This window comes from Hoplias malabaricus, chromosome 5, assembly GCF_029633855.1.
Source record: "Hoplias malabaricus isolate fHopMal1 chromosome 5, fHopMal1.hap1, whole genome shotgun sequence".
In the NCBI taxonomy this organism is placed as follows: Eukaryota; Metazoa; Chordata; class Actinopteri; order Characiformes; family Erythrinidae; genus Hoplias; species Hoplias malabaricus.
In genome coordinates, this window is record NC_089804.1 from 4851196 (window position 1) to 4866841 (window position 15646).

The window sequence follows — 15646 nt, forward strand, 5'->3', positions numbered from 1 at the left end:
ATTAATTAAAATTGTTCATTGCCTTTGAGGTCTGTTTTTAAAATTGATATAATGAGGGGTTGTGTGTGTGTGTGTGTGTGTGTGTGTGATTGTTCCTCTTTTAACAAGTGAGACAAACTCGATTTTTCACGTCCAATCAGATTTGTCCAGAATTCGACATCTCCAATCACCTGAGTGTCCGGAGAGATCAGATTTGATCAGTGATTTCTCAGTGAGCACTTATGTTTCTACAGGCCTTTACCTCCACGAGCGCCATGTAATACCCTTCACTCGAGCAGTGGAACAGCCTTAAGACAGAGACAGGTGTGTGGTGGGGTTCCTGGTGGTACATATATGGAAGTGCTGCCATCTACAGGTTCAAGAATGATAATACCACTCCAGCAGTCCGTACAGTAGAGTGAAATATCATTTTAATAATGGAAACCAATATAATAAAAGCCACGGCGGGACAAAGTGTCAGGCAGAGCTTGGTTAATACAGAGCCATGGGTTTTTAATCCTCACTTTCCCTTTTGGTGGTGTGTCACCCCATCCCCCGACGAACGAACCGCCCCCGAGACTAATGTTTCCTTGCCTTATGACTGTGGTGTATTTGGAGTTGACATAAGAGCAGTGGCAAGGATTGTATAACACACACACACACACACACACACACACACACACACACACACACAGATACTCTTTCCTTCTGGAAGGTTACTGAGTTCATGTTTAGGTATATATATACACACACACACACACACACAGAGAGAAAGGAGGTTAATACGTATCATGTCATAGCTGCGGTCCTGAGTTTCAGATTCAGTTTCTGTACTGACCCGTTCACCCCACACGACTTCTGAAGTCAGTGGGGTTTAATACGGCTCCCAGACTGCAGACGCTGCCCCTCGGCCTTGTCTTGTGATGTCACAAAACCCAATGAATCTGCATGCCCATCTATTCAGCCTGCACCACTTTAGCCCCGCCCCTTCACACTGAAGCTCCTCCTGAACTGCTTCTGGATGGAGGTGCAACACAAACCAGGACAGCCAATCAGGACAGAGCTATAGAAAGATAGTCTTAAAGGCACAGTAACAAAACATATAAAGAGAGAATATGTGAAAATGTGGATTATGATGATTTTTGGAACATAAACATAAACAGTGTAAAATTAAAGGAACACTATGTAATATTTTTACTTTAAAATTACAACATGAAAGTCATTGTGATGCGTCACTGATCTGTAACCGTGACAACAGAGCCTCTGTCTTTGCAGCTCTGGGCTCAGAACTGCAGAAACTACACTATGTAACTTTCAGAGGAGGGTAGAAAATCACTTCACCCCCCTCCCCCACCCCACTGATTTCAGTACACTGCTGTAAAAATGAGTCACACTAGGGGGAGCCCAGGAGACAATAACCCCAATCTTACCTAGTGTTCCTTTAAGATGTTTTAATGTGATAGATATATAAAGGATATGTTTAATATGGTTCTAATGGAAGCTGAAGATGTCGAGTGATAACTGAACTGACTCAGATAAACAGGAGCGTCCCCGGTGCTTTCACAGCAAATTTATTCAAAGAGAAATAAGGTGATATTTACAGGGGAATTAACCCTGGATACAAAAATAGAACATGAATTTACTGAACGGACTGGACACGCCGAATGTCCATGGCGTCTGGAATAAAGCACTGCTTCAGGAAGACTGGGGGGAGGGGGAGGGGGTGTTTAACAGAAACATTCTGTCGGTGGTTAAATGGTTAAATTATTCGACTGATGGAGGAGACAGAGTGAGGTCAGTATTCGGCAATATCTGAGGAGGGTGTAGGTAGATGGACGTGGGTTCACTTTTTGGCAAACAACGGCTCTGTTACCCTTTCTGTCTCTGTGTTATAACTGATTATTAATGACTTTTAACGTGTTTTAAAAGCTATTTAATAACATTAATAAACAGATTGTAAACCATTTATAAACCTTTATGATTGTAATATTAGTCTAAAATGGTTTTAGTTTTCCGTTCAGAGATCCGTTATTTTTCCATGTTGGAGGCTCGAGGCTGTGTTCCCGGGGAGAGGGGGATGTTATGAAGATGGACTGTGGAGTGTAATGGCAATTTCTGCGTTGGGCTCCGAAGGTCGTGACCTTTCAGGCCCAGCGTCCACTGGAAGCGAAATTCCGGCTCATGGAGTAACTGTGTTGGGAATTCTGCTGTGATCCCCACGCTCCGAACGGAACTACGATGATTGTGCTGTTGTCTTCTGAGCCGTACTGTACAGCCTAGAAGAACACAGCGGCACACACACACACACACACACACACACACCTCTAGATTAGGGGCTCCTGGTTTCCTAACAACCAGGCATCAGTCATCAGATAATTCATGATTTCATTCATTCATTCATTCATCTGCTGCAGCACGGCTTGTGTAAACCTGCTGTGGCCTGAAGTGCTGTAAATCTGCGCTCTGATTGGTCACCTGCTCAGCGATGAGGTCTGCAGCCTCCGTCGGGTCATAGCACTGGTTTATGACATCACAGATCTCCTGGTTGCTCATGATGAAGTTGATGCCGTCGGTGGTCAGGGCCAGAAACGCATCCTGAGTGTGATTTAACTACAACACAATACCACCCACACACACACACACACACACACACACACAAACATCAGCCATAACATTAAAACCTCTCACTGTCCATGCTCAGGACCCCCACAGAGCAGGTGTGATGTGGTGGTGGATCACTCTCAGCGCTGCAGTGACACTGACGTGGTGGTGGTGTGTTAGTGTGTGTTGTGCTGGTGTAGAGTGGATCAGACACAGCAGTACTGTCCATTTACAAGGTGGACAACCGAGGGAGGAGTGTCTCACAGAGTGGACAGAGAGTGGACACAGGGTTTAAATATAAATTGGCTGTAGTTAGAGATGGTGGAGGCACATTAAGTGTTCTAGGTCAATATGGGAAAGCTGTAAACACACACACACTCACTGTAACGTGTGTGGTCTCTGGGTCTGCGATGACTCCACTCTTCTTTAAGTCGAAGTCTCCGATGCTGCGGGTCATGGCCAGACGACTGTTTACATTGGCCTGACCCACACTGTTCCACCTCACAAATCCACCACTGTTCAGGATCCTGCAACACACACACACACACACACACACACGATCCAGAGTGGTACCCACTGTACTGTGTGAAAGTCAGAGCCCAGGACACTCAGGGGTCTGAGATTATTACAGTAACTCAGACTGAGACAAGGGGGTAGAGAGAGAGAACAGAGACAGAGACAGAGAGAGAGACAGACAGAGAGAGTGTGTCTTTACCTCTGTCTCTCGTCATTTCTCTCCGGCGTGTGGTCATCAGTCAGATCGTGTGCTTTCCCGTTCCTACAGAGAATGGCTCGACTGTCTCCGACGCTGCCCACCACCAGTTCCGTCCCGTCTCTTAGCAACGCCACCGTCGCCGTGGTCCCCACTGTCTTCAGAGAGGCTGTAGCGTATCCATGACGACAGACTTACTGGACTAACTGGACATTGAGTGCACTGAAAGTCATGCTTGTGTCTGTAAGTGCTGAGGTTAGGGGGCAGTAGGGGGCAGTAATGTCAGTGAGGGGCAGATATGTCAGTGGGGGGCAGTAATGTCAGTGAGGGGCAGATATGTCAGTGGGGGGCAGTAATGTCAGTGAGGGGCAGATATGTCATTGGGGGGCAGATATGTCAGTGGGGGGCAGATATGTCAGTGGGGGGCAGATATGTCATTGGGGGGCAGATATGTCAGTGGGGGGCAGATATATCAGTGGGGGGTAGATATGTCAGTGGGGGGCAGTAATGTCAGTGAGGGGCAGATATGTCAGTGAGGGGCAGATATGTCAGTGGGGGGCAGATATGTCAGTGGGGGGCAGATATGTCAGTGGGGGGCAGATATGTCATTGTGGGGCAGATATGTCAGTGGGGGGCAGTAATGTCAGTGGGGGGCAGTTCCGGGCAGAGGACAAGGTCCGGTGTGGAACTGGACTGGGGTCAGTTTTGGGTCAGATATTTGGTCTCAAGTTTCTTTTATCTCATTCTGAGGGTCATTTTGAGGCTATATCTGTTCTGGATGTTGACCCCCAGTTATTTACTGCCCCCCAGGGGTGGGGTATGTCTCAGGGTCAGTAGCGTGTGCTGGACGGTGTTAGTGTGGTGTTCGTACCGTTGCCATACATCTGCATCCGAGTGAACAGAGCAGCGTCCACCTGCAGGAAGGCTTTAGATAAGACCTCCTCCATGTCCCACTCTTCCTGAAGACCAGCCCTGTAACACAGCACAGGACTGACGGGCTGCAGCGGAGTGTGTGTTCAGGTGTGTCTCTGGGTGTAGAGGTCAGTGTGTGTGTAGTGGTCAGTGTGTGTGTAGTGGTCAGTGTGTGTACCTGATGTATCGCTCCATGTGTGTGAAGCAGAAGTCCGCGGCCTGCGCCCCCCCGTGTCCGTCGAACAGGGCGAAGTAGAGTGTGTTGGGGGTGAGTTGTGCGACTCTGAGCCGGTCTTCGTTGCTGCGGCGCTGACCGATGTGTGTCGACTGACCGATGGAGTCCAGGCTGATCCAGGGGAACCGTGTTCCGAGGCGGATGCCGGGGGGCAGCTGGACCGGAGCCTGGATGGGATCATCCCAAATCCCAAAGGAATCCCAGCTGATGGGACGAAGGCTGGCCTCTGCGTTCAGTTGAGACGCGGCGTACTGTCGGGCCCCTGACACTCGCTCACACACACACTGACCCCTGAACGCGCCGACACCGCGGGCGGCTGAGGAGAGAGAGCGCTGCAGCAGGCGGGAGAGGGAGAGGGCTGAGAGAGACATCGGGATAGATAGATAGATAGATAGATAGATAGATAGATAGATAGATAGATAGATAGATAGATAGATAGATGGATGTAGGCTGCTTTCAGAGGGTGCTGGTCTTCTTCAGGTGCTCCACGTGACCTCCTACAGAAACAGACACACTCTGAGGAGCCTGAAGTGTGGATCGTCTCCTGAATTTACTTTTTAAACTCCTCAATCTCCTCTTTCGCTTAATGTTTCGCTAAATATTCTTACAAAGTGAAGAATAAAATGTTTAAAAATATATAATTAAACCATTTGTGGTGTTTTCATTGACTTCAGTGTTCATTTTGGCAGCTTACTTTGATTTGGCTTTGGCCTTTTGACCAAAATGTGTATTCGTTTTATCATTAATCATTTTATCATTTATTACTAATTTCCATAAACAATAGCTTACAAATTATGTTACATTATAAAACATCTACAGTTTCGGAAGGCATATGGCCACTTTATATTCTTCAGACACATTTCGTATTTATTTAATTAACATTTAAAGTTAAAAATGCGAAGGCGCTTTTAAACCGAGACTGAGTCGACTCCAAGTGATTCAATTCTATGAATCAATGGCCAACAGCTGCTTCAAGTGACTCCCAGAGGCTCAAAAAATTGATTCTTTGGGAGTCGACTCGTGTTCACTTTTCAGGGCCCGTCACCCTGGCAACGTTTTTACTTCCTCTTGATTTTCTGTTTTCAAATCAGAAACAACGGGTGGTTTATCCGTCCTTCACATTAACGTTTAGTTTTATTCATTGACGAAAACGGCTAAACATTTCGTCACAGTTCTCGTCTTCACATTTCTATTTTTATTCAATTCTCGTCCAGTTTTCGTTGTGAAAAATGGGTCACCAACAAATATTATTCTTCATAGTTTTTGTTATCACTGATTTAGAGAGAAAAAAACACTCATGTCTTTGGATTTTATAAACCCTCCTCGCGATCAGATAGGAGTCATCCTGGTGTTCTCTGATTGGCTCATCCTCTTTCCCCTGTCTCTGTATTAATTGACAAATATTAACCTCATCCACTACCTTAATATTTTTATCGCCACTTGATGTCACTCTTCCTCTTCGTCAAACTGCAGAAACCTGATCATCTCTGATCTAAATTACTCCTCGGATCTGTTAACCCGCTTTTACTAAGGGTCTCCAGTTATAGCTCATCATCTGAGGTCATGTGACCTACGGACGTCTCCTAGTGTGGAGCAGAAAGTGACATTTGGAAGTTGATGAAAAGAAAATATAATTTCAGGATTAGCATTGTTATTATTATTATTGTTGTTGTTATTATTGTTATTATTATTATTTCTTCAAAATCCACATACACACACTTAGAGAGGTGTGAGTGTGTAAGGGGTTAATGCGTTTCTGAAATCTGGGCCTCTGACTATCGGGTCTTCTCTGGTTACTGTGGTCATTAGTCTTTCCTGAACTGCCAGCTACTTGTTTTAAACCCCAACCACTCACATATTATTGTATTATTATTATTATTATTGTATTATTATTATTATTATTATTATTATTATTAATGTTGTTGTTGTTGTTGTTGTTATTATTTTATTGTATTATTATTATTATTATTGTATTATTATTATTGTTGTTGTTGTTATTTTATTGTATTATTATTATTATTATTGTATTGTTATTAAATACAGACGAACTATTTCAGGAATCTTGCTTCACATTGGTTATAACCATGTAATTACACATTCATAACACATTAAACAAGCTGTGTGTATTTGCTGTTAAAGGAAGGGCACAGTAGCACAGCTCATGTAAACAGTCCTCAGTCTTAAATTGTTATAATAAGTTAATAACACGTGTTATAGCTGTATTATATTTTTAAACAGCTCTTTTTCCTAAAAGACAGATTTACCAGGAGGTATTTAATGGTGTTTGTGATTAATTTTTCTACATACGTTGTGACAGTGAATACAGTAGTAGTTATAATGTTGCTACATGCACACTATTAATGTGTAGTTACACAGTTATTGCAGTCTAAACCTTGGAATTAGTCATTAAAAACTAATGCAAAACTCAGGCAAAGCACTTGCCCGTTTTTGGGTCCTTCTGGTAGTTTCAGCAGCACCGCGACCCTCCTCTCTCCACCAGGGTGTGTGTGTGGGTGGGGGTGTTTGTGTGTATGAGGGTGTATATGTATGTGGGTGTGCGTGTGGGAGTGTGTGTGGGCGTGTGTGCATGAGGGTGTGTGCGTGTGTGTATGACGGTGTATATGTACGTGGGTGTGCGTGTGGGACTGTGTGTGTGTGTGTGTGTGTGTGTGTGGAGGTATGAAGGTCAGCATGTACGACATGTTCAGCCAGAGACGGGTCTCAGTTTTCTAAGAGCTGACAGCCAATCAGAACACAGAGGTGTTGACGTGTGGTCCAGTCGGGTGTTGTGGGGAGTAGGGGGGTGTTAGGGGGAGCGTGTGTGTGTGTGTGTGGGGGGGGGGTTGCTCTCATGTGAATGAGCGCGAGGTTCTGATGAAATCTGTGTCGTCAATGTTTCAGCTTTTTTTATGAGTGTTGATATAAATGATTCATTACAGAAGACCCCCCCCCATGTCTCTCTCTGTCCCTCCCTCTCTCTCACACACACACACTTTCTCTCCCTCTCTCTCAGACACACACTTTATCTCCCTTTCACTCTCTCTCTCTCTGTCTCACACAAACACACACACACACACACACACAATAACCCTCCTGTAAACACTCTCCTTAAATAAATGATCAGAAGGAAAGTTAACGAAACACAGAGACTTTAATGTCAAATAAATAATTCATACAACACAAGGAGAGGACAATGAGTGAGAGAGAGAGAGAGAATAGAGAGAGAGAGAGAGAGAGAGAGAACAGAGAGATGAGTGAACAGAGAGAGGAAATAGAGAGAAGAGTGAATAGAGAGAGAATAGAGAGAAAACAGAGAGAAGAGTGAATCGAGAGAGAGAGAATAGAGAGAAGAGTGAATAGAGAGAGAACAGAGAGAAGGGTGAATAGAGAGAGAGAGAGAATAGAGAGAGAGGAGTGAACAGAGAGAAGAGTGAATAGAGAGAGAGAGAACCGAGAGAAGAGTGAATAGAGAGAGAGAGAGAGAGAGAACAGAGAGAGGAAATAGAGAGAAGAGTGAATAGAGAGAGAATAGAGAGAAAACAGAGAGAAGAGTGAATAGAGAGAGAGAGAATAGAGAGAAGAGTGAATAGAGAGAGAGGAGTGAATATAGAGAGAGAGAGAGAACAGAGAGAAGGGTGAATAGAGAGAGAGGAGTGAACAGAGAGAAGAGTGAATAGAGAGAGAGAGAACAGAGAGAAGAGTGAATAGAGAGAGAGAAGAGTGAATAGAGAGAACAGAGAGAAGAGTGAATAGAGAGAGAGAACAGAGAGAAGAGTGAATATATATATATATATATAGAGAGAGAAAAAACAGAAAGGAGTGAATAGAGAGAGAGAGTAAATAGAGAGAGAGAAAACAGAGAAAAGAGTGAATATATATATATATATAGAGAGAGAGAAAACAGAAAGAAGAGTAAATAGAGAGAGAGAGGTAGAACAGAGAGAAGAGTGAATAGAGAGAGAGAGAGAGAGAGTGAAGAGAGAGAGAGAGAACTGTACTTAAAGTAGGGCAGGTGTTCCAAAGCGCTCTCACAAGAAGAACAGGGATGTAATTGTGTGTATTTATGCATACAATATTTGTGTGTGTGAGAGTGAGTGAGTGAGCGAGAGAGAGAGAGAGAGGGAGAGAGAGATAGATCAGCAAAATAATATTTTCTATTTTTAATTTTCTTTGTTTTTGTGCGTTTGAGAACATTGATGGTTTTTGATGTTTCTATTTTTAGATTGGTGAACAGCACATACACACACACACACACACGTGTACATACACCACTCCCCAGTCGTAATGGGACTGATCAAATATTCATGCAGCAGACTCAGAGCCATTAGCCTGAAAACACACTGCATTCAGGGCCTCATTCAATCAAACTGTATTTACAGCAGAGTCCATCCCGGACACAGCAAAACAACACTGTCTTACCACAGTCTCTGAGGTCTGAGTCTGAGTCAGGTCTGGAGTCTCTAAGGTCTGAGTCCAAGTCAAGTCTGAAGTCTCTGAGGTCTGAGTCTGAGTCAAGTCTGGAGTCACTGGGGTCTGAGTCCGAGTCAAGTCTGGAGTCACTGGGGTCTGAGTCCAAGTCAAATCTGGAGTCTCTGAGGTCTGAGTCCGAGTCAAATCTGGAGTCACTGAGGCCTGAGTCCGAGTCAAGTCTGGAGTCACTGAGGTCTGAGTCCGAGTCAAGTCTGGAGTCTCTGAGGTCTGAGTCTGAGACCGAGTCAAGTCTGGAGTTTCTGAGGTCTGAGTCAAGTCTAGAGTCTCTAAGGTCTGAGTCCAAGTCAAGTCTGGAGTCTCTGAGGTCTGAGTCTGAGTCAAGTCTAGAGTTTCTAAGGTCTGAGTCCAAGTCAAGTCTGGAGTCTCTGAGGTCTGTGTCGGAGTCAAGTTTGGAGTCTCTAAGGTCTGAGTCCAAGTCAAGTCTGGAGTCTCTGAGGTCTGAGTCCAAGTCAAGTCTCTGAGGTCTGAGTCCAAGTCAAGTCTGGAGTCTCTGAGGTCTGTGTCGGAGTCAAGTCTAGAGTTTCTAAGGTCTGAGTCCAAGTCGAGTCTGGAGTCTTTGAGGTCGGAGTCAAGTTTGTAGTCACTGAGGTCTGAGTCCAAGTCAAGTTTGTAGTCACTGAGGTCTGAGTCCAAGTCAAGTTTGTAGTCACTGAGGTCTGAGTCCAAGTCAAGTTTGAAGTTTCTGAGTCTGACTTTTATTGTTTTTTGTTTTTTTTTAATTTGTCACAATTCTATAATGAAAAGTTCACCTCGAGAAGAGAAGGTAATGTTCCTTTAGGGAACACAACTGGACTTTTAAACACTGTTGTACCTTTAAAGGTACATTGACACTGTACTTTTAGTGACCAATAACGTACCTGTACCGTACCTTTTTTTCTGAGAGTGTACCTTTAAAGGGACATTTACCCCGACTGGACATTAAGTGGAGAACCTGTAAAGGGCTATTATCTCTGACAGTGAAGTAGGAACGTGATCTTTTGAAGGTAATATTTAATTAATATATGACATTCAAACCCTCTCATATGAACTCAAACAGTATATGTCCTAGTCACACGTACACAGGCATTGTTTAAAACCCGGGTTTACATCATTCATTTTATAAAACGAACCCATTCACATGAAAATGTAAAAACACATTTGATTAAATGAAAACGTTTCTAAATGTAACAAGTTTCATTAACATCGCTAACAGCAGCTCTATTCTGGCTGCGTTTGGCTGATAGAAAAGCTTTGTTTTCAAAGTTACCCAAGCACGTGCGGACGAATGGCCAAAGTCACTAATGAGGCAGTGCTAGTCACGCTGTGCTGGAGCGAACAGTGCCTTGGAGAAACAGGGATATCTAAAACCGCTAAAGAACAGTGTAGTATAGATACTGTGTAAATGTGAGGCAGTGCTACATTTCTCAGTGCTTTTAGATATTTTCATAAAGTGCTTATAAACATAACTACAGGAATCCACCCTCTAAGCTGCTGGTATGGGACCAGAAAAACTTCAGCTCATTACCGGCTGTTGTTACAGCTCCAAACCTAAAAGCCAGTTTTACTAACAACAATAAGGCAATATGATATGTTCCAGTTTCACCCAATGAGCAATGAGTGAGCCAATAGCTTTCACTTATCATTAACAATGTTGGAAGACTTAGGATTTTTTTTTATATCTATGGTACTTATAATTTACTTTGGTAGTTACTTATACCTTGACAATAAAGTCCTCTCAAAAAGCAGGTATTAGCTTGACCTGATAATAGCATGTAATCCAACTCAAGTGCAAATTTACATACACCAGGTTTTACACTGGTATTCAGTAAAATTAATGGTGTCATTTTCCTATCAAATTGAATGCATTTTGATTGTTGCCCAACACTGAAACAACCATTTTCTGTCAAAGTTAGTTGCCAAATTGAGTTAGGGGCTGGTAGAAGACCAACAATAACGTGGTGGACGCAAAGGACAGAACAAGCAAACACCTTATCACCATCTACAACATACCCAGGCTACACCTGTTCCAAGCTACAGGTGGATTCAGGTGAGCTGACCCAGCTACTTGGGAATGCGTAGTGTTCTATACAGTGTGAGTGTCTGTATTCAGTACTGAGTTAACACGGATGCAGTCGTGAAACGTGCTCACATTTCCACACATTCAAACCACAGTAGTGATTCACAATAGTCAAGTCGAGTCCCATAAAGGTATAACTACAAACACAAGTGCTAGGACGTCTAACAGCAAACGTAACCATAGATTTTAATGCATCCCACAATGCTCTTGGCATCAACTGTGGTTTGTGTCGGTCTAGAGACCAATTTGTGCATCAGACCTTCTTGGAATGACTTTGAGATGCTGTTCCTGCAGCCAGTACCTTCTCTCAAGGGCACAGGTCGGTCAGTGTGCCGCTTCTGCTTTGACTTGAGGCTTCGAGCAGCAAGCAGACCCACGGAAAAGTGAACGAAAGACATTCCTCTTTTTCTCCTCCTTCTTTTTCTTCTTCTTCTTCGCCCCTTTTCCGTAGGGTGGCGAGCCCTCCGAGAGGGAGATGGACTTGCGCAGAGTTCCGATGCGCTGCTCATGTTCCCGAATCTTCCTCTGTAGGTGGTTCTGGATGGCAAAGCCCAGAGACTCCATGTCGACTCCTGCTCCGTAAACCTCCCACGTCATTCCCTGTTCATCCCAGACCACCTCCGGAGGTCGGCCCATCTCAGGTTTGCCTGTCTCTTTCGCCTCTTGCTTGACTTCCATGTTCGGTGCTAACTTGGCATGAGGGTCCTTCTCCATTGCCTCTTGAGATGCCAGGCCACTAGGGCTCATTGGACTGATCTCGCTGACCATGACCTGGGGCAGAACCAGGCTGTGAGACAGGGAGGACTGGCTGCACAGCTCGATCTCGATCTGACACATGTGTTGTCGAGAAGGTCTGTTGATGTTAGGAGACTTGTAAGGTGGTGGTCCCATAAACTTAGGCTTTGTTCCCACTGTAGAAGTATTTGTGGAGGACAAACCTGACAGCAAATCCAAGCTAGTATCAGGGCTCAGTCCATTCTGAAAGCTCCTTCCAGGAGTCTTCCCAAGGTTGCTGAGGTTCCAGTCCATCTGGCTCCAGGGATGAAGGGTTAAGGATGGGCTTGTGGATGTGGCTCTGCTGCTGACCTCTACATCAGCTTGGATGGCGACATCCACAAACCTCAGGATAGTCTGGAGACCAGTGTTGAAACTTTGGAGGGGAGTGTAAACGTCTGCAGTCGTCATAGTGGATGCATCCTTGAAGGTCTTGGACATCTGACCCATTGCCTTCTTCTCCTTGTCCACCTCCTGTTCCCTCTCACCTTCATTCCTCTTTCTCTCTGCCTTCTCTCGCTCTTTCCGTTGTTCCTCTTTTTCCTGTTCTTCCCTCCTCCTCTCCTCATCCCTCTTCTCCTTCACCTTTGCCCTCAGTCTCTCCTTCTCCTGCTCCTCCCTCTCTTTCTCCTCCCTCTTCCGTTTCTCTGTGACACACTGTCTCTCTTGGGTCATGACATTTGTGTCTGCCTTGCTTGCTGTCTCCTTCGACTGCGATGTAAAAGCCCTGGTTGTTTCTCCTGGTGATAGCTGTTTCCTGTCTTGCGGAGAGACATACTTAGATGCTACCTGCAAATCCTGAGGGATGTCTTCTACTCTCTTTATCTCTCCAGTCTCTTCTTTGTTATGGCTCTGAGGGCTTTTCTCCTGGTCTTGTCCTGTACCTGGTGGCTGTATGCTCTCGTCCTGCTGGCTACTGATCCCAGTTTGTGCTATGTCATCAGCAGACCTCAGTTTGGGCGAGAGGGATTGAACCCTCCCTCTGTTGCCTCCCTTCTTGGGAGTGTTGGTTCTGTCAGCTGTGAGAGATGCAGTGGAGCCGGGTCTGAGCTTGGGGCTTGATGTGGCCTTGGGGATCTGAGAGATAGCTACTCGCTGCACATGCTTTGGCAGGTCCAGACTTGTTATCACAGCAGCTGAAGCTGTTTTTTGCAGGTTCTTTGGGGAGTTGGCAGCTGCGCTGATCTGAGATGCTGAGGTGGTTTTGTGGAGGTTTTTGGGAGAGTTCTTAGCGGTGGCTTTAAGGTCTCTGGTTCTGCTGCTGCTGGGGGACTTCAGCCTGGGTGCTGTGGATACCGTGGTCTGAAGAGACAGAGTTAAGCCCTCCGTCAGCACTGGGGTCACAGTGTGTTTGGCAGGGAGTTTAGTAGCAACCGTTGCCATAGTCTGTTTAGTTGGTTGAAGCATTTTTGATGTGGATGCTGATGTCACACCAGGTGAGGCAGCTGAAGGAGTTGAAATACTTGAGGTGACAGTGTTGTGTGATTTTGACTGAACCAGGGAAGCTCTAGATGTTCCTCTGCTTTCAGTGGGCACTTTTCCATTGCCCAAAGCTTCAGAGTGATCTTTGCGCTGGCTTGTGGATTTGGACTCAGTCTCCCAACCTGCTGTGGGCTTGTTGTGCACAGGGGAATGTGGGTAACTTGAGCGAGACTCCATCGAACCAGCTGCTGAAAGTGTTGCAGGCAAAGAAACGAAGACGAATGGCTGGTTTGGTTGATGTCTCGGTCAGAAGCAGTGCTCAGTCCCACTCACACTGAAATAAAGAAAATAAAAATTCAAAACAACCAGGATTTTATAGGATTCAGTCATCTTTAAACCAAACGAACCCTTTTTGTTTATAACACTAACAACTGAGCAAGCTCAAGTCCACTGGTGGTGCAGTTTCACTAAACACACACACACACACATTCTTATGAACCTGAAGAAGAATTACAGAAACAGTGCTGTAAACTGTTGTGGGGGAACATTACACAGGAGACAATACTGCAGTTAGAGTTGGGGTTAAAGTTAGGGTAAGGTTTAAGGTTGAAAGAGCAATCTGTAGCACTGGCAGCAAGTGTTTGAAATGACTGCTGCACTCCACATTCAAAAGAGAGAGCTGCATTTAAAAGTGTAGTTCCACCTTAAACATTGGCTTAATTTCCTAGCTTCTTATTCATCCACCTTAAATAGGCAACTACGGGAGGCTGAAGTTAAGTTTGGAAACACAAATATGATTCCTCATTTTCTTAATTAAAAAAAAAACCACTAACCATGGAGTTTACATCTTTAATGCACACATATGCTGTTTAGAAATTACTTCCTGTTACCTGTTCAGGTGAAAATGATCCATCCTGTAGTCCTACTGGGTTCTAAGCTGCCCCTGCCTTTCAAATACATCACCAGTATTTCCTCTCGTTTTACTCGGTCTCTGGTCGTGGAGATTTGTTTCAGTTCGGTAAAATCTAACGTAATTCCTGGTCGCTCGCTCGCTGCCATGGCTGCAACACGTTTTGTTTGTGTCTGCTATTGTGTGTCATACCTGGCAACCCAGAGTGGAGAAATGATGCTGGAGAGAGGGCGGGATCACGGACCCAAACACCAATAGAGCCCCTCTTCGGAACGCACACTCCTCAAACAGAATATTCCAGCTCCAGCACCGCCCTCGGAGACACCAGTGCTTCAACTTAACGTGTTTCCTTAATTTCTAATGACACACCCTGGACATTACAGTACAGTAAATATATTACAGATTTAGCTCCTTTAAGGTTAAGGTTAGTGATATGGTTACGGTTAAGGCGGATTTGTCATGTTGGGTAGATGTGAGAAACATGTACATCCATTATGGGTGAACTACATTTACTACACATTGTATGAATCCAGGGAATCCTCTTTAAAACACATTTAAAACACGGTTTCTTTAGATTTTTGTGGGAATTTCACTGTGTGAATATTTCATCAACACACTTCAGTGTCCATTAGAGATAAAAATATTCCAAATTTCCCTTCACACGTGTGATAGAGATGACTATAAATTTAATAAATCATCCAGCACTCATTAAATATTTACATACAACACATCAATATTAAAGTGTAACTCTTATTCAAGAGATTACACCAGCACTTGGAAAACTGTAAAATATTAAGGCAGTGGTTCTCACATGTAGCTCTGCTGCTCCAGTACACACTCCCAGGTAAAAAGACTTGATATCTACATCAGTCCTGTGGATTACAGCAGGGAAAACACAGTGATGTGAGGGTCGTGAGGTTCCCTCGCAGACTTCTGCGCTCAGGATCCAAGAAGATTAACATGAAGTGGTGCTGAATACTCTGCCTGTTTATGGAGACGTGGTGTTGTTAAGGTTTTGAGACAAAGACGACGCATTAATGCTGAGCACTGTATGAAAAAAAACGTCCCCTAAAGGAGCGATCTGTGGGATATTTACTGTCTTTGATCATGCCCAGGGTGTTATCATAGATGAAATCAAAGCTAAAACACTGCTGCCTCTCACAGCATGTCTACAGCAGTATATTAATAATATCTTTCCCAGAGACGACTGTAAATCAGAGTCAGAATCAGTGTTTAATAAGAAGCTGGACAAAAACGCAAATAAGACTCTTAAACGCACCCATTTAAGGTGGAACTAAACGCTTGAATACGTAAACTGTGAATAATTGGTTGAATAATACAGTTGGTTTGTTTTAAATGGAAAAAGTGGAAGAACAGTTGCTTCAAAAAGTTTCAAAAGCTATAGCCTAGTTTCAGCTCTTAATGTGGAACAGAGAATTCAAGAACCAGGGACTCGTAAATGGAAGGTGGAATAAAATGTTTGAGTACGAAAACTGTGCATAACAGGAGAAATAAGAGCACTGAGTAAAAACGGCTAAAAACCAGAGCTTCAGC

The 15646-nt window shown here is 44.3% G+C and overlaps 2 protein-coding genes across 2 annotated transcripts; both read right to left on the minus strand.

The window, feature by feature from the left end:
• Positions 1–1551: 1551 nt before the first annotated feature.
• ppm1ka (protein phosphatase, Mg2+/Mn2+ dependent 1Ka) lies at positions 1552–4810 on the minus strand. Its single transcript, XM_066673352.1, has 6 exons — positions 4383–4810; positions 4164–4264; positions 3296–3461; positions 2963–3107; positions 2455–2589; positions 1552–2255 (listed from the first exon to the last, which is right to left on the minus strand). The coding sequence occupies exons 1-6, from the start codon at positions 4808–4810 to the stop codon at positions 2124–2126; spliced, it is 1107 nt and encodes a 368-aa protein (XP_066529449.1). The 3' UTR covers positions 1552–2123.
• A 5340-nt stretch (positions 4811–10150) lies between these two features.
• On the minus strand, positions 10151–13419 carry gprin3a (GPRIN family member 3a). The gene has a single exon (XM_066670886.1). The coding sequence runs from the start codon at positions 13417–13419 to the stop codon at positions 11311–11313; it is 2109 nt and encodes a 702-aa protein (XP_066526983.1). The 3' UTR covers positions 10151–11310.
• Positions 13420–15646: the final 2227 nt, after the last annotated feature.